The 17,431-nt window shown below is 37.7% G+C and overlaps 3 protein-coding genes across 4 annotated transcripts; 2 read left to right on the top strand and 1 right to left on the bottom strand.

The window, feature by feature from the left end:
• Nucleotides 1-1,227: 1,227 nt before the first annotated feature.
• LOC109827513 (AB hydrolase superfamily protein YfhM-like) lies at nt 1,228-4,484 on the bottom strand. Of its 2 annotated transcripts, none has more exons than XM_020394526.1 (5): nt 4,363-4,484; nt 4,056-4,273; nt 2,551-2,715; nt 2,232-2,467; nt 1,228-1,675 (listed from the first exon to the last, which is right to left on the bottom strand). In XM_020394526.1, exons 1-5 carry the CDS (start codon nt 4,436-4,438, stop codon nt 1,372-1,374), a joined length of 999 nt encoding a protein of 332 aa, XP_020250115.1. In that variant the 5' UTR covers nt 4,439-4,484; the 3' UTR covers nt 1,228-1,371. The 2 variants fall into 2 exon arrangements, with proteins under 2 accessions (XP_020250115.1, XP_020250116.1); XM_020394527.1 differs by having other exon boundaries at nt 1,228-1,645; nt 4,363-4,482.
• Nucleotides 4,485-6,470: 1,986 nt separating this feature from the next.
• LOC109827508 lies at nt 6,471-9,168 on the top strand. Its single transcript, XM_020394518.1, has 3 exons — nt 6,471-8,292; nt 8,611-8,699; nt 8,788-9,168. Exons 1-3 carry the CDS (start codon nt 6,471-6,473, stop codon nt 9,166-9,168), a joined length of 2,292 nt encoding a protein of 763 aa, XP_020250107.1.
• A 2,222-nt stretch (nt 9,169-11,390) lies between these two features.
• On the top strand, nt 11,391-12,202 carry LOC109827514 (protein MAIN-LIKE 2-like). Its single transcript, XM_020394528.1, has 3 exons — nt 11,391-11,522; nt 11,597-11,684; nt 11,761-12,202. Exons 1-3 carry the CDS (start codon nt 11,395-11,397, stop codon nt 11,767-11,769), a joined length of 225 nt encoding a protein of 74 aa, XP_020250117.1. The 5' UTR covers nt 11,391-11,394; the 3' UTR covers nt 11,770-12,202.
• Nucleotides 12,203-17,431: the final 5,229 nt, after the last annotated feature.

The following is a 17,431-nucleotide window of genomic DNA, read 5'->3' as shown; positions in this document are numbered from 1 at the left end:
TTTTTTCTCTTCAACTCCCTCTTTCTTCTCTCTGTTTTGAATACATTTACCTCTCATCTTTGAAGGTATTTATAGCTTCAAAAGGGTTGGTAGAATAGTGAGAGAGGTTGGTGGAATAGTGATGGGGATGTGTGAAGTAGTAATAGGGTTAGTGGGTTTTGAATTCATGTTCCAAGTCAAAAAAATAACAGTCTACGTATGGTTCTTTATATATGCTTTATATATTGAAGCCATTGTCAAATTGATCATGCATATCTTGATTCTGTTTGAGTACAAGCCTTGAGATTATTTTCCTTTTTAATGAGATTTATCAAATTGTTTAGGTGATTGCTTCACATTATCTTTCATAAGGAAAACAGCAATATTGAATTTGTGCTTGAGTAATGTCATAACCAGGGTGAATTGGACATAGGACGTTTTATTACAACAAAAGCTTTTTCAACAATGGTTTCACAATAGTTGAAGTTTCACAATTACAAGCATAGCTTTTTGAATGAGATGTTCTGAGTGATTTTTGCTTCAAATAAAATAGATCATCTTGTTGTTGGCCACTTCAGTTTCCTCTGGATCAACCAGAAATTTAGTAATTTAATATTTTAAGAAAATTTTACTAGTCCTCAGGTGTCATAGTAATATTCTCATCTTCAGTTTGATGGCATCTGTACAATTAAAACTTCGACATTGACTCGGAATGGGACATAGGATGATTCAAAAGTGATTAACTGGTCTTACTCTACATCCAGTGGTGCAGAGTTTTAAGGGAATATAGTGCAGAGTTTTCTGTAATTCTAATGGAATTTCTGCATTTTTCCCCCCATCTTCCAGCACTAGGTAATGTAATTCCCAATTTTGTAGAACAATTGATTGCGAATAGACACCCTACAATTTTATAGTTGCAGATAGACACCCCATACTATCGCTTAATTGCAGGTAACCACCTGTGCGAACTTTTTCTTTGACTCTCCCTCGGGAGGTCTATTTGTCAAATAAAAAAAAAGAAAGAAAGAAAAAAAAAATGAACCTCTTTGTTTGAGGGTAACATAGTAAAAAAAATTTATCCCTGGTCTTAACTGCAAGAATAGAACTACAGGTGGTCTCTCCACTATCTGTAAATAACCCCTTGTAGAACTATTCTTGAAAATCTCTTGAAAAGACATGGGTAAGATTATGCCGTCTCCAGGCCCCTGATAACAAGAAAGGATTCTCATAGAGAAGGTGCATATCTGATACAGGTAAGATTCAGGCAAGCTTTATTCAGGTCAAGTTCAGAAAACATTACATATAATTCAGCACGCGATCCACTCATTTGATAAAAAGGAGCAAGCTTTGTGCTTCATCATTCAAATTACAGCATTTAGAAAACCAAACATCTCAGACTCCAGAAGAAAATTTTCTGCCTGAAACAATGTTATTAATGAATCTGATAATGAGCTGATTCACTTGGTCTGGGAACTGCTCCTGAACAAAATGAGTTCCTTCAGGAATATATACGATCTCCAAATCTGGAACGAATTCTTTCACCTCGCCATTTCTAACATATTCATCCATGCCAGAAAATTTGAAAATGTAGTCCTTTTCTCCCATAATCAGCAACGCAGGAGCTTCTACTTTGGGGTTGGCGACTTCCTTCATGTTATGAAATGACCTGGGATGAAGCTTTAAGACTTTGAGTTTCCATTAGAATTAGGAAGAAGTTACTAACTCCCTTGTCCTGAACTACCACCTTCCTCTCTTAAGCATCAATGTAACTATCATCACGCTTCTACTATATTTACGGGTCCAACATAGCCGTTCTGTGAATCAAACAGTTGACTGATAGATGACATGACAGTGCTTATCTTTTCTTTTATTTTCTTTTCTTTTTTACATTTCTTCCAATTTCTACAATTCCAAAATTGATTTTCCCATTGTAAAACAGGAATAAAGGGGAAAAAGTTTGTGGGGAAAGTAGTAGAGAATATTTTTTCTTTGGTGGGAAATGAGAAAGGTGGGTTTCACTGGCACTGCTGCATCATCAATCAGTTAAAATATTTGACTGCGAACTCATTGAATTACCATACTAGGCACATACACAGAATATACACGAGATAATTTGTAAATTGATGCTTAAAAGAAGAGGTGCAAGTTTAACAATAATTTGAAGTGGAAGTTAGTCATTTCTACCTAAGAGCTATTTTGGAAGTAATTCGTAAGAATTATTTGGTGCAGGTCAACTAGGTCAGTTATCTCACCTGTATGGAATTTGCATAGGAGCCACGAATCCAGACTTCTCATATAAATCAGTATAAACTTGGAGATCTTTTTCACTTAACCACTGGGGCAAAGGAGTTAAAGGGTCTACAAGATCCATTATTTCGTGACCGTCCCCAGCTACCGGAAGCTCACTACCGGAGAAGAGAATGTAGATGTTTTGAAGTACTGTTTTCGTGTCAAAACGGGCAAAGTCTGCTTCTGCTCGTCCAGGTTCCTAAAAACAGTCATGGGAAATCAAACTACGAACAAATTAAAATAAATTGGCGCAAGTTTTCTCCTGATGATGAAATTTGTTACCCTCCATCTTGTTATGTAGAAGCCTTTGGGAGGTTCACGGACTGTGGAGAAGGATTTGGGAGCAAAAGGCACGCCCACAGTTATGATACCTGAGACTCGGTCTGGGTGTTGGATCGCAAAATCAAACGCGGGTTTGGCTCCAAAATCCTTGCCAACGATGAATGCCTTTGTTGTAAAAATCAAACATGAGTAATGAGAGGAACAGGCTGTTATCAGGGACTACAAAGAGGCATAAGAAAACAAATTTATCGGTAGTTGGTTATATAGTCTTATACCTTCAAGGCTTCAACCTTCGGAGCAGACCCTGGGTGTATTCACATTTTGTTTTGCTATGTGGATCATTAATAGCATTGCAATGATTTCTCTTTCTAATTTGAATAAAAGAAGAAATGAAGCAATTTTTTGCACAAAATGGGTTGGAGTTATGAACTTATCGTTGGGATTAACTCCATTATTCCAATCAAGAACAAAATTTTACAGTTTGTTTTACTTAAAATACCCCAGAGTTTTGGTATTTTAAAATTAATAATTTTTGTAGATATTAGTCCCTTACAATCATTAAATTTGCTATTGTTGTGCCCTGAGAAACCAAACCAATCGCCAAGAAAGATAAAGAACCAACCAAAATCAATAGCACAAACAATCAAACACCAGTTTTACGTGGTTCGGCAAGATGCCTATGTCCACGGGGCAAGGAGGGGAGAGTTTTCACTATTAGAAATCAAGAGGAACAAACTAGGGTTACAATCTCTCACCAAAACCCTCAACAACTCACTCTTAATCTCTCCAATTGCTCCTAGAATAGAAGCCCAAAGAAAACCCTCACAATCTGCTCAAAAACTCCTGGCTTGCATACCCTAAAAACACCCAAAGGGTATTTATACAAATCCAAAACAAAACGGGTCTGGAAACTGAACCCTGACATAACTGCTTTGGCGGTCGACCGCGCAGGTCTCGCGGTCGACCGTGACGGTCGACCGAACCCCAAAACCCGAGAAAAAAACCATTACAGTCATCCACGGTCGACATCTCCGAAACCCAGTAGGACTGTGTGCACGTTGGCGGTCGACCGCCAGTCTGTCTGCTGGTTCCTATATGTTTTCCTGTTTTCCTGTAATTCTGTTTTCTCTGTAATTCTTCAGCTATTAGGTCTCCCAAACTCATACATGTTGCTACTGCACCTCTTTAACTGGAGCGACTGATTTAAAACATGTTAAAGGAATTGATGGATCTAATAGTAATTTCACTTGTCTGATTTGAATGTCTAATTTTGAAACAACTTTTTTTTTATCGCGCCTTTGGCGCACACAAGAATTGAACTTAGGCCCTCCAGGAGAGATGCGGTTTTATGATGTGGCAACTTAACAAGCAGAAAATATACCAATGTAGACTCTAATTTATGATCACATCCCAACAGATGTCGCTCAATTTTACAACTTCAATCCGATCATAAATTGGAAGATAAAATTGGTAACTACATATTCAGTGAAATCCAGTAATGATACCTTGGGAATGGTAAGAGAATCAAGAACAGCAACTAGATCATCAATTAAATCATCCCACGAAGCCTTCTCAAGCTCCTGTGGCCCATCAGAGAGCCCGAAACCGCGAAAATCCATCGCAATCGCTCGGTATCCTGCCTCGGCCACGGCCATCATTTGATGCCTCCATGAGTACCAAATCTCTGGAAACCCATGGAGGAACACTACATTACCCAATTCACCTGCATGCAAGGGGAAGATATGAAGGAAAAAAGAACAACAGAGCTAAAAGTTTAAGGGGAAAAAAATATGTACTGAAATCAATAATTACCTTCTCCTATGTGGGCTATGTGAAGGTTGAGGCCGTGAAGGTTGAGGTGCGAGTGAGATATCTTGTACCAATCCATGGGACTAACTAAATTGGTTTAGTTTCCACGGGAGAGATGAAAAGAGCAGTAGTTTGGGTCAACGTTAAGAAAAAGGACAAATTTTCAAAACCAACCTTTTTTTGTTTTTATTTGCAAAAACCGACCCCTTTTGAAAATAATTACAAAAACCGACCTGTTTTTAGCCCAGCGCTGAAAACAGGTCGGTTTTTGTAAAGAGTTCTCCGAAACATCACGGGAGTTCAACTCCCGTGAAGTTTATTGAGAAATTAAACTTCACGGGAGTTCAACTCCCGTGAAGCTTAATTTCTGCTTAAAACTCCACGGGAGTTGAACTCCCGTGGAGTTACAGTCAGCAATTCCAGAGAATCGAGTCTCTGGCAAATTGTGACTGCAACTTCACGGGAGTTCAACTCCCGTGAAGTTGCAGTCACAATTTGCCAGAGATCGAGTCTCTGGAATTGTTGGCACTGCAACTCCACGGGAGTTGAACTCCCGTGGAGTTTGCTACCACCTATTTAAGCGCGCGTGACCCCCCCGACCCCAGCCCACAAACCCTAACATTTCAACTTCGTTCCCAAACGCCGCTTCCCAGTTCCGTCGCCACCCCAGCCTCCAACCGCCGCCGCCCCAGCCTCCGACCCCCGCCAGTGCCCCAGATCCCGACCGCCGCCGGCGCCGCCGCCTCCGACCGCCTCCGACCGCCGCTCCAGTTCAGATCTCAGTCAGTTTTTTTCCAAAAAACAGGTAAATTCTTTCTAAAAAAGCTGTACTCTCTAATTTTTTTATACTCCCACTATTTGATTGTGATTACATGTAAGAATCTAGATTTTAAAATTTAATTATGAATTGTTTATGAATTTTATGAAGAAATGTGAAAAGTAGATGGGAAATTATCAATAAATGTGAAAATTAGAGGGAAAATTATCAATAAATGTGAAAAATAGAGGGAAAATTATCAATGGGGAAATTATCAATAATTTTTGTGAAATTTGTGAAGAATTAGTGTGTAATTTATCAATAATTTTGTGAAATTAGAGGGGAAATTATCAATAATTTCGAAAATTATTGTATTTAGAGTTTAGAATTTAATTGTGAATTATTTAGATTTTGTGAAGAAAAATTAGATTTTAGATTTTTGCATATGTATGATATAAATTAGATTTTAGAATTTAATTGTGAATTATTTACGAATTTTGTGAAGACGTATTAAATAATTTTGCGTATTTAGAGGTGAAATTATCAATTAATGTGGAAATTAGAGTTACTACCTAAATGTAAAAATTAGTAACAATCAATATTTATTTGGCTTTTCGTGTAATATTGATATTGAATTTTTCACTCTTCAGAGGTAACGATGAATGATCGAATTGTAATTCTCTGTTCTTATGATGGGAAGATTAATTACCTCGAGAATAATATGCCCGTTTATGAAGGAGGCACGACGAGACCGTTGTTCATAACAAAATTGTGTACTTTCGATGATTTGGTTAATGAATTACACAAACTTACATTAACTAACTCACGTGAGTATCACCTCAGTGTGGTTTGCAATTATCCTATTGTGGGGAACAGAACAAGTGGCATTCAAATATCAAGTGACTACGATATGGGTCTCATTCATGTCTTACATGACGAGAAGCGTTCGGTCGAATTGTTCATTGAAAAACATCATAGAGATTTGGGCAAATCGTTGAACTACGAAGGAATGTATTCCTGCATGTTGGAGGATGCTGAAGTTGATTCTGTAGGCTTTTTATCTCCTCAACAAGATGAATGTTGGACACAATCACAATACATGAGCGGTCCTTCATTCGTGGGCACTTCGAATGCTTTCGATACTAACACGGGAATTCAAGAAGATAATGCAAGTGTTGAATCCGAGAATGATGATGAAGAGGAGGGATTACAAATTAATAGCATGACCTTGATAGGATCGTGATGACAGGAAAACCAACACATCGACGGATGTTATGTTAATAATGAGTATGTCGGCTTAGAGGATCCGCCGCCCGATGAACTTCAAGGAGATGAATGGATTGATAACTCCGCGATGGAAAGTGTTCCTATTGGCACTAATAGTGGTGTTGATACACATGCCAAGGACTTCTCATTCATGAAGGGAGATCTTTACGAGAGTAAGGAGAAATTGATCCATGCTATTCACACGTATTCCATTGCAAAAAATGTGAAGTTCAGGCCAACCAAAAATAATACTACAAGCTATAATGTGGTTTGTTTCTATCGCAAAGATGACGATGTCGAAGATAATAGTGGACACCACGACGGCAATGCGAGGTGTCCGTGGAAGCTTAATTCACGCTCGGGTGCAAGAGTAGGTGGGCAATTCAAAATCACGGCATACAATGGACTCCACACTTGTAGCAATCCTCGATTAGAGATGAATAACAAGAATGCGTCCTCTTCTTTTATATATCGATTGATTTTACCGCATCTGAGGGAGGATCTTGATCTAAGGCCGAAAGATATCCGTCTTTTAGTGCATAAAGCCACCAACTTGGATGTATCATATCACAAGTGTTGGAATGCTAGGAGGAAGGCGATGATAAAAATATTCGAGGATTGGGATAATTCGTATGAGATCTTACCTCATTATCTTGAAGCACTCAAAAGAGAAAATCTGGGGATTGTCTACGAAGTATCTTCGGACCCCGTTGATGGCGGAGAACGGCGGTTCACCGGTGTATTTTGGGCATTTGGGCCCTGTATTGAGGGGTTTCGATATTGCCGTCCTCTTCTTAGCATTGATGGAACTCACTTATATGGTAAATACAAAGGTGTTTTGCTTGTTGCAACCGGTGTTGACGCGGATGGCGGGTTGTTTCCTTTAGCATTCGTAGTGGTTGATGTTGAAAACACAGAGAATTGGGCTTGGTTTTTTGCATGCATTAGATATCATATCCCTAGTGTGGGGACGCGGCCGATTACATTCATATCCGATAGGATGAAAGGAATTCCAAGAGCACTCCAACGACATTTCCCGCCACCACATGCACATCGCTATTGCTTGCGACATATTAGAGACAACTTCAAGAAGAAGTATGGAAACGCTCAGGTTCAAGACTTACTTTGGCAAGCCGGTTGTGCAACAGAAAAATATGTTTATGAACAAATACGAGAGAGGATCAAGTTCATTTCACGAGCTGCACATGATTGGATCGAAACTAGTTTGGGTCCAAACAATGTTGATAAGTGGGCTTTATGTGAGGATGGCGGTCGACGGTTCTGTATGATGACTACGAACACGTCTGAGAGCTTCAATGGCGTGCTCAGGGGAGCATGCGACATGCCAATACAGACACTAGTTGCTAAAACTTTTTACAGACTTAATAAATTCTTTGTTCGACATCGAGAACTTGGTGAAAATATCCGCTCAGAGCTAACACCGAAGGTTGATGAAATGCTAGCGGCTCGGATTGTACAAGCTCGGTCCTTTCAGGTTGTACGATACAGTTTTAATGAATGGGAGGTGCTCGAGGGAATAACCCATAGAGAAAATCGCTCTTACAAAGTCAATATGTTGGTGGATCACACTTGTACGTGCACTTGCAATGTACCGCAACTACAATTGATTCCTTGTTCACATGTTGTAGCAGCTTGCTCCGACCTACAGGGTGGTGCTCGCATTTCACATTATGAATTTGTCGACGCTTGGTATTCTGCATACAACTATCAACAAACCTACAAAGAGTGTTTTCGTCCACCATACGATAGTCGACATTGGACACAAGATGGGCCACGGATATTACCTCCATTGTATAAAAGATCGGCGGGGCGCCCTCGTTCCGTGCGTATTAGAAATAGTATGAATGACGGACGTGAAGGAGCTAGGAGGAGAAATAAGTGCAGTAGATGTAATCAACCGGGTCACAACAAAAATAGGTGTCCAGTTAGTATTAGGCGTTGATTTGTATTATGTAGCATTTTGCACTATGTCATTCGTATTTGTTATCTTTGAAGCGTATGATACTTGTTATTTGTAATATGTTCTGTATGATACTGCGTTCATTTCACCCATGCATTTGTATTATGTAGCGTTTTGCACTATGTCAGATCATGTATGTCATTCGTATTTGTTATCTTTGAAGCGTATGATACTCGTTATTTGTAATATGTTATGTATGATACTGTGTTCATTGCACTCTGTATATATGCTCATATTTTAATCACAGGTCTATTCATTATGGATCCGGGACCGGAAAATCCCGACGTTTTGTACCTTCAGGCGAGTCATTGTTCAGACCATATTGGTTCGGGAGAGGTAATACGAATAAATTAGATATATATTTCTTCGATTAATGTAATTTTTTTATGAATATGCTTATAACTGATTCTCGTTTTATGTGCAGCCCGTACCAGAGTTCACAATGATCGAGCATTCCCAGAGTCATTCGGCTTGGGTCATTAAGGATGAGAGGGTACTACTACTGATCGCTCAGGCCGGTTTTCGACCGTGTTCGACGATTCGTTATATCAGGCTTGATTGGCCGCTTATCACTGCTTTGATTGAGAGGTGGAGGCCAGAGACCAACAGCTTTCACATGCATATAGGGAAGTGCACCATCACTTTACAGGACGTGGCCGTCATACTTGGGCTCCGGATCGATGGACCGGTAGTTACGGGCACCGATGATCATAGTTGGCCGGGGGTATGTGCCCGGCTTCTTGGACAGGTTCCCGACTTGAGGAGTGGTGCGATGAAGCTATCTTGGCTTCGTCAGACATTTTAGAGCGATATACCAGAGGATGCCTCTATTGAGACGCTCCAGTTTCATGCTCGTGCATACATATTGCACATGATAGGGTGCGTACTATTTCCTGATGTGAGCAAGACTCTCTCGTACATGCACGATGGCTGCCACTGCTGGAGGATTTTTGTGTATGCGGCGCACTATCGTGGGGCAGTGCGGTGTTGGCATATTTGTATCGAGAATTGAGTAGAGTATCTTGTTGGCCTTCTTGTTTTGATGATGATTTACAAACAATTTACATCTAATATTATTTGTCTAGTGTTTGTGTTTTATATTTATTCTAGGCAAACAATATGTTGGAGGATGGATGGAATAGAGCTTTAACGATGATATCCAAAGGAGGTTGGCGGAATGTCGGTGAAGCCTTGCAATTCAAAGTTAAAGATCAAGTTCAAGCTTCATCCGCATGTGTACCAAGTTGAGCTACAATGAAGATCAAGATCAAGCTTGGGTAATCTAGTTTAGATTTTATATTATGTGTGTTAAGTACCTTAAGCTCAATATCATATACACACACACGTATTTGGTTTCTATGTATATATATAGTTATATATATACATGCATGGTTTTGAGTTTTTATGCTTTGGACACACTTGCAAAATACATGAGTTTTCACAAATAGAAATTCAATTTGAGAAATTCTTTTTTCTAACATGTTTGTTTTCATGTTTATAAATATTTTGCAAAGTTTCATCAAGTTTGGAATTGATTTGTTATGTTTAATGGAATTTACAAAATCATGTTTTTGTTCGTGCACATGTTCGTGCATGTTTTATAAAACAGATGATTTTTTTATAAATAGGAAGTGGTATTCAATAAATTCTTTCTTTGACATGTTTATCTACATGTTTATAAACTTTTCTCAAAATTTTACTATTTTTGGAGTTGATTTACTGTGCCCAATTGATTTTACAAAATCGTGTATGTCAGCAGATTTTTAGAAACTGTATATCTGTATTCAAACATTTATTTATCTCAAATAAAAAATTATTTTTCATAAATTCTTTCTCTAAAATGTTCATATACATGTTTAGAACATTACCACAAAATTTCATGATTTTTGGAATTGATTTACTATTTTTAATTGATTTTATAAAGTTAGATACGCAAATTTCCTGAATGCTGGAATTTGGGGTATTTTGGTCTTTTCAGCCTATAACGGCTAGTAACGGCTAGTTTTTGATATTTTCGGTTTTTGGGGGTTTGTGGCTGGTTTAAGAGGCTATAAAAAGCCCTCAACTTTTATTGTTTCTTATGGATGTTTAAGAGAGTTTTAAAAAGAATTTTACAAGTTTGTTAAAGGGTTTTTAAGTTTGTTTCAAGAGTTTGTTTGTGAAGAAAATTCCACAAGCTTGAGGAGATCATCTATTGAAGTTTGAGCTTCCAACTATTCTCCCTCCACCTCTTGATCTATTGAGAAGTTTTCTAAACTCTTATCTATTTTTACATTTGCTTAGTTATTTGATTATCTTTCTTTAAAGCTAGTTTTTATATTGAGTTTAGATTTGATTTTAATCTCATTGTTACACACACCCATATGAGCTTATTGTATTTGCATACATAGTATATTAGGGTTGTGAGAGATTGTAACATTGAGTTGTGCTTCATTGTGTTCTCATCTATTATAGAGAACAAATTTATATTTGTTACATTGTGAGTGTTGTAAGGTTTTCGGTGAGCTAGAAACCGAGTATGTAGTGAAGTTTTCGGTGAACTAGAAAACCGAGTGTGAGGAGTGAATGTTGTTCGGTCAGCATTAAAAACCGACACTGTGAGGTGTAAACGTTATTCGGGTGAGCGTAGAAAACCTGGTTATGATAGTGGATTTCTCCCCGGGAGTGGGGAGCGGAGACGTAGGACGGAAGGTCCGAACTCCGTGATCATATTGCTTGTTTGAGTTTGTCTTTGGCGTATTTGTTTTTGCATTTATCTTATATCGCCAATTGTGCATTACTCATTTATTTCATCCACTATCTTGTTTAGATTATTTACCCTTGTGTTGTTTATATATCCTTGCATATATATTTTGCTATATATCTCTTTGCTAGGATATATCATATTGTATATTGCTTATCCTAGCTCATATATATTATTGCATTTCATACTTGCTAGGATAACTCGTTAATTAATTTTAGTTGGCATTTAATCGGATTAGATTAGCATAAGACCCTAATCACCCCCCCTCTAGGGTCTAACATATCTCTGATGCAGAATAAAGAATTCAAGGGATGCTGTACGTTGATACAGATTTGGTCATGGGAGCACATTCATATTGGACGACCCACTTTACTTATGCACCGTGACTTAGAGGGGCAGTATCCGTTGGCATACAGGTATAATTGTACACACACATATTTCATTCGTAACCTGAATATTTGTACTTATATATCCGCTATTCTGCATATAGGTATAATGTACGATACGCTCAGTACAGATCAGCGACACGTCACCGTCAGTTTTACCGAAATGAGCTTGATGGCCTCCAGCACGAACAGGTAAATATAAAACTCAAAAAGTATGAATATTATAGTTTTTCTGTATGATACTGATAAATGTTTTATTTTATTTCAGTTCAAGTAGAGACCCTATACACCGCCGGAGCTCGATATGCATTCTCTTGCACCTATCTGCCGAGATAGTCCCGACTTGTGGAGAGCCAGAGTTCCATTGATCTGTTGGGAGATCGTAGAGATGCATGTACCGGACTGTGTGCTACGGCAGTTTACACTCTCTCAACATATTCCAGATCCTGTCGAGCAGATCAATCGTCGGCGGCGTCCTACATCGCACCGGACTAACTGGGCCGTAGTCCGTGTGGCCTACATAGATAGGTGGGTTCACAGGTGGGATTGCATACAGGATACGAGGCCCACAGCTATTGACTATATCGCGTATATGCATTGGTATTGGGGTATCACACGTAGATGGATCACGCGTGACCCATAGCCCTTAGTTGGACACATGCCACGCCCACCGACAGATAGTTACATCCCTAGTGGGATGAACGAGAGAGATTACGTAAGCGCATGCCGATGACGCCGGCACTTCGCATGCCGATGACGCCGGCACTTCGCATGCCGATGACGCCGGCACTTCGCATACCGATGGAGCCGGCACTTCGCATGCCGATGGAGCCGGCACTTCACAGCTTCATACACAGCCGGATACTCAGATAGTTGTGGCTCATTAGCAGGAACCCAGGGGGCGGGGAAGAGCGAGGGGGAGGGGGAAGAGAGGGAGAGGAAGGAGGGGAGCTATATTGGGTTGTATTTGAACTTATTTTGTTAAAATTTGTAACTTTCCTGAATTTTCAAATACTAAACTTTTGAAGGTAAATTATTGTTCATATACATAATCGTGTGTGTTTAATTCATGGTTGAATCATGTATATATTGTTGTTTGCAAATAAATTGGCATATATATGAGTTATAATTCATGGTTGAATCATGTATATATTGTTGTTTGTAAATAAATTGGCATATATATGAGTTAACAGGTACATATACAAAACATGCACAACAGGCTGTGCATTCTGGATGACCTGCAACTTCACGGGAGTTGAACTCCCATGAAGTTGCAGTCCCAATTTCCCAGAGAACCGAGAGATCGGTTCTCTGGGAATGTTTGACTGTAACTCCACGGGAGTTGAACTCCCGTGGAGTTTTAAGCAGAAATTAAACTTCACGGGAGTTCAACTCCCGTGAAGTTTAATTTCTCGATAAACTTCACGGGAGTTGAACTCCCGTGATGTTTCGGAGAACTCTTTACAAAAACCGACCTGTTTTCAGCGCTGGGCTGAAAACATGTCAGTTTTGTAATTATTTTCAAAAGGGGTCGGTTTTTGCAAATAAAATCCTAAAAGGGGTGGTTTTGAAAATTTGTCCTTAAGAAAAATTGGTTTAGTCTCCTATGTGGACTATATTTTATATTTTTTATGTATAATTATAGTGTGGTATTGTCATTAATGTAGTACATATATATGTTTTTAAGTGTATATTGTCATTAATGTGTACTTATATATACTTACATATATATTTCTAATGTATATTATATATAATTATAGTATGATATGGTCATAATATATACTTATATATACTTACATATAATATATAGCTATATACTAATATAGTAATATGTAAATATATACTAATACATACTTATATAAATAAAAGGGAAAAATGTGTACAGAACCCAAAAGCAGAAACTTCATGTGACGAGGCCCCTTATAGTTTTTCTTATGTGAATCAGCCCCTTGATGTGTGACACTTTGTACTGCAGCCCTTTTTTATTAATTATTACATGCTAGCTACGATAAAATCTCCAAATTATCCTTATCCTCTCTCCTCAATCCCTCAGACCCAGCAGTCATATCCTCTCTCTCTCATCTCCACTCTCTCTCATCTCTCTCTCTCTCTCTCTCTCTCTCTCTCTCTCCTCTCTCTAAAACTAAGAGCTTTCTCTAGCTCATCACCCTGGATGTTTTTTTAGTCACCAGGCCGAGACGCACATAGCATTAATCCATTAGCTAGAAGAAGAAAAGAAAAAAAATGTTTGACCAGCTACAAATAAATGAACGATTTAATTTTAAAAAATAGTCAAAAGTTGTCCCTATTTTTTCACTTTCACGAGACATACACGCCTTTTTGGAGGAAGCTGAATTTGCAATAAACCTAATGTGCGCAATCTTTTTGTATTTTAATTTCGAACAAATTTTTAAAATAGACCATTTTTAAAACTTAATTAGCAAAATAGGCTGAAAAAATATTTAATTACCAAAAATCGTTGTAAGCTGGGACGGTAGTTATAAATCGTTGTTATAAATGAGGATACAGTCATGTTTTTATAAATCGTTGTTAATTATATTTGATAATAGTTATACCTAATGATATGTTATTTATAGATGCTATCGTGGTAGTTCTAGTAGCTCTCGAGTTAGTTCTAGCTACTATAATTGTTAATTCTGGCTACTAAGTTAGTTCTAACCGCTACTTGTTATTTTTGCTTTACCTTAGTTCTAGCTTCTATTACCCTAGTTTTAGCTTGTATACAGCCAGTTCTAGACTATACGTTGCTAGTTCTAAACCCAGCTCGTGTTTTTTACCTTCACACTTGTTAATTCATGCTTCTATGTTAGTTCTAGCTTCTATTACCCTAGTTCTAGCTTGTATACAGCCAGTTCTAGCCCATATCTTACTAGTTCTAAACCCAGCCCGTGTTTTTTACCTTCACACTTGTTAATTCATGCTTCTATGTTAGTTCTAACTTCTATTACCCTAGTTCTAGCTTGTATACAGCCAGTTCTAGCCCACACCTTGCTAGTTCTAAACCCAGCCCGCGTTTTTTACATGCACACTTGTTAATTCTAGCTTCAATCTTAGTTCTAGCTTCTATTACTCTAGTTCTAGCTTTTATACAATGATAATTACATTTTATTACAATTTTATACTCTCATTATCTATTTTATATAAATAAATATACCACTAATAATTGTTTTTATCTTTAATTGCAGGTTAATGAAGAATAAAGCTCAAAATCCCATCTCTCGACAAAAACCAATGAATTAAATGAAGAACAGAAGCAAGAGCCAAAAAGCCTAAGCCCAGAATCAAGCCGAGTAGCTTGTAGAAGCCGGAGAAAATAAAAAAATCAAATATGAAAAAAAATGTATTCAAGATGGTTGGCCGTAAAGAAACGACGATATCTCTCAATCCAGAAGGCGGAATTTAACATATAATATATGAAAATCGCCTATCTCGATGAAATGAAGCCATCCGTGAAAGCAAAATTTTGATAGAGCATCGATAGCAGCATCGATGCCGGCATCGATGCCAGTATCGATGCTGGCATCGATACTAACAATTCTGTTACGAATTAAGGGCTGATTTTTGATGGTTTTGGATAAGATTTTAATCCAAGGTCTCATATTTATTGATGTTTACTATAAATAGGGGTAGAGAGTGAGGGGTTAGAGGTGTGAAAATTTTTGTAACTCCTTTTGGAGAGGAGGACTACTCTTAATTGAGAAGGCCTTCCAAATTTGTAACTTTTTATTATAATTAATAATAATAATTTTTCACCACTTTAGATATTTCTTCTCTTTGTTGGATGATAAAGATGGAGATGAAGAATTATTTAGAGGTTTGCATTTCTTTTCTTTTTCTCTTTTATTTCTTTTTATTTACTTATTAGTTTAGATTTATTTCTATGCTTATAATTAGATTTTATTTTCTTGTTAAATAGCCAAGAGGCTAGAACCCTCTTGCCTTAAATTTATTTCATACTTATAGATTAGATTTATTTCATGCTTATAGAGTAGATTTATTTTCTTGTATTTAATTCTTATAATTTATTTTATAGTTTAGATTTTGTAATTTATTTTATAGTTAGATTTTAATTTCTTACACTATTCACCTTGAGGCTAGAACCTTCTTGGGTTTAGTTTTTCTTTTTGTTTATTTTTATTTTGTTTGATTTGCCATTAGGCTAGAACCCTCTAGGGAATCACCCTTTTCTAAGAAATGGGTTTAATTTTAGATTATCCATATCTATAATTGAACCCACCATCTTTAATTTCTTACATTTTCTTTTATTCTTGAATTTTATTTTTTATTCTTGATTTTTACTTGATTTTTCCTTCTTGCCTTATTAATCACATTCATTCTTTGTCACATCCACTCTCACTGACATTTTTCGCCTATTTACACACCATTTTCACTCTCTCAATCTCTTCACAATCACATTCACTCATCACTCCTAATTGTCACGCACACAACATAAGAACCGATTTTATATTTTTTCCTACAAAAACACCTTCCTCGTGGGATCGATATCTTTATACTATAACTTGACACGGTTGTACACTTACAACCTTTTTGGTACATGTTTATGCCGTATCATACAGCCAATTCAAGCCCCACACCTTGCTAGTTCTAAACCCAGCCTTCGTATTTTAGCTTCACACTTGTTAATTCTTGCTTCTACGTTAGTTCTAGTTTCTATTATCCTAGTTCTAGCTTGTAGACAAGCTAGAACTGGTTGTATATAAGCTAGAACTAATGTAATAGAAGCTAGAACTAAGGTAGAAGGTAGAATTAACAACTGTGCATGTAAAAAACGTGGGCTGGGTTTAGAACTAGTAAGGTGTGGGTTAGAACTGGCTGTATACAAGCTAGAACTAGGGTAATAGAAGCTAGAACTAACTTAGAGCAAGAATTAATAAGTGTGAAGGTAAAATACAAAGGCTGGGTTTAGAACTAGCAAGGTGTGGGCTAGAACTGATTGTATATAAGCTAGAACTAGGATAATAGAAGCTAGAACTAAGGTAGAAGCTTGAATTAACAAGTGTACATGTAAAAACGCGGGTTGGATTTAGAACTAGTAAGGTGTGGGATAGAACTGGCTGTATACAAGCTAGAACTAGGGTAATAGAACCTAGAACTAAAGTAGAAGCTAGAATTAACAAGTGTGCATGTAAAAAACACGGGCTAGGTTTAGAACTAGTAAGGTGTGGGTTAGAACTGGCTGTATACAAGCTAGAACTGGGGTAATAGAAGCTAGAACTAAGATAGAAGCTAAAATTAACAAGTGTGCATGTAAAAACGCGGGATGGGTTTAGAACTAGCAAGGTGTGGGCTAGAATTGACTGTATACAAGCTAGAACTAGGGTAATAGAAGTTAGAACTTATGTAGAAGCAAGAATTAACAAGTGTGAAGGTAAAATACGAAGGATGTGTTTAGAACTAGCAAGGAGTGGGCTAGAACTTGCTGTATATAAGCTAGAACTAGGGTAATAGAAGCTAGAACTAACATAGAAGCAAGAATTAACAAGTGTGAAGGTAAAATACGAAAGTTGGGTTTAGAACTAGTAAGGTGTAGGCTAGAACTGGCTGTATACAAGCTAGAACTAGGGTAATAGAAGTGAGAACTAAGGTAGAAGCTAGAATTAAGAAGTGTGCATGTGAAAAAAGTAGGCTGGATTTAGAACTAGCAAGGTGTGGGCTAGAAATGGCTGTATACAAGCTAAAACTAGGGTAATAGAAGCTAGAACTAAGGTAGAAGCTTGAATTAACAAGTGTGCATGTAAAAAACACGGGCTGGGTTTAGAACTAGCAAGGTGTAGGCTAGAACTGACTGTATACAAGCTAGAAGTAGGGTAATAGCAGCTAGAACTAAGGTAGAAGCTAGAATTAATAAGTATGCATGTAAAAAACGCGGCATGGGTTTAGAACTAGCAAGGTGTGGG

This window comes from Asparagus officinalis, unplaced genomic scaffold, assembly GCF_001876935.1.
Source record: "Asparagus officinalis unplaced genomic scaffold, Aspof.V1 AsparagusV1_Un273, whole genome shotgun sequence".
NCBI lineage: Eukaryota > Viridiplantae > Streptophyta > Magnoliopsida > Asparagales > Asparagaceae > Asparagus > Asparagus officinalis.
Note: the sequence above shows the minus strand (reverse complement) of the source record. Positions and strands in the feature narration are given on the sequence as shown.

Excerpts from the sequence above, each read along its gene's own strand:
- LOC109827513 (XM_020394526.1), bottom strand. The coding sequence starts at position 4,438 with ATGGATTGGTACAAGATATCTCACTCGCACCTCAACCTTCACGGCCTC. Across the intron at positions 4,274-4,362 it reads CATAGCCCACATAGGAGAAG|GTGAATTGGGTAATGTAGTG; the intron begins GTAATTATTGAT and ends CCTTGCATGCAG. Across the intron at positions 2,716-4,055 it reads ATTCTCTTACCATTCCCAAG|GCATTCATCGTTGGCAAGGA; the intron begins GTATCATTACTG and ends TTTACAACAAAG.
- LOC109827508 (XM_020394518.1), top strand. The coding sequence starts at position 6,471 with ATGGAAAGTGTTCCTATTGGCACTAATAGTGGTGTTGATACACATGCC. Across the intron at positions 8,293-8,610 it reads GAGAAATAAGTGCAGTAGAT|GTCTATTCATTATGGATCCG; the intron begins GTAATCAACCGG and ends TTTTAATCACAG. Across the intron at positions 8,700-8,787 it reads ACCATATTGGTTCGGGAGAG|CCCGTACCAGAGTTCACAAT; the intron begins GTAATACGAATA and ends TTTTATGTGCAG.
- LOC109827514 (XM_020394528.1), top strand. The coding sequence starts at position 11,395 with ATGCAGAATAAAGAATTCAAGGGATGCTGTACGTTGATACAGATTTGG. Across the intron at positions 11,523-11,596 it reads CAGTATCCGTTGGCATACAG|GTATAATGTACGATACGCTC; the intron begins GTATAATTGTAC and ends TTCTGCATATAG.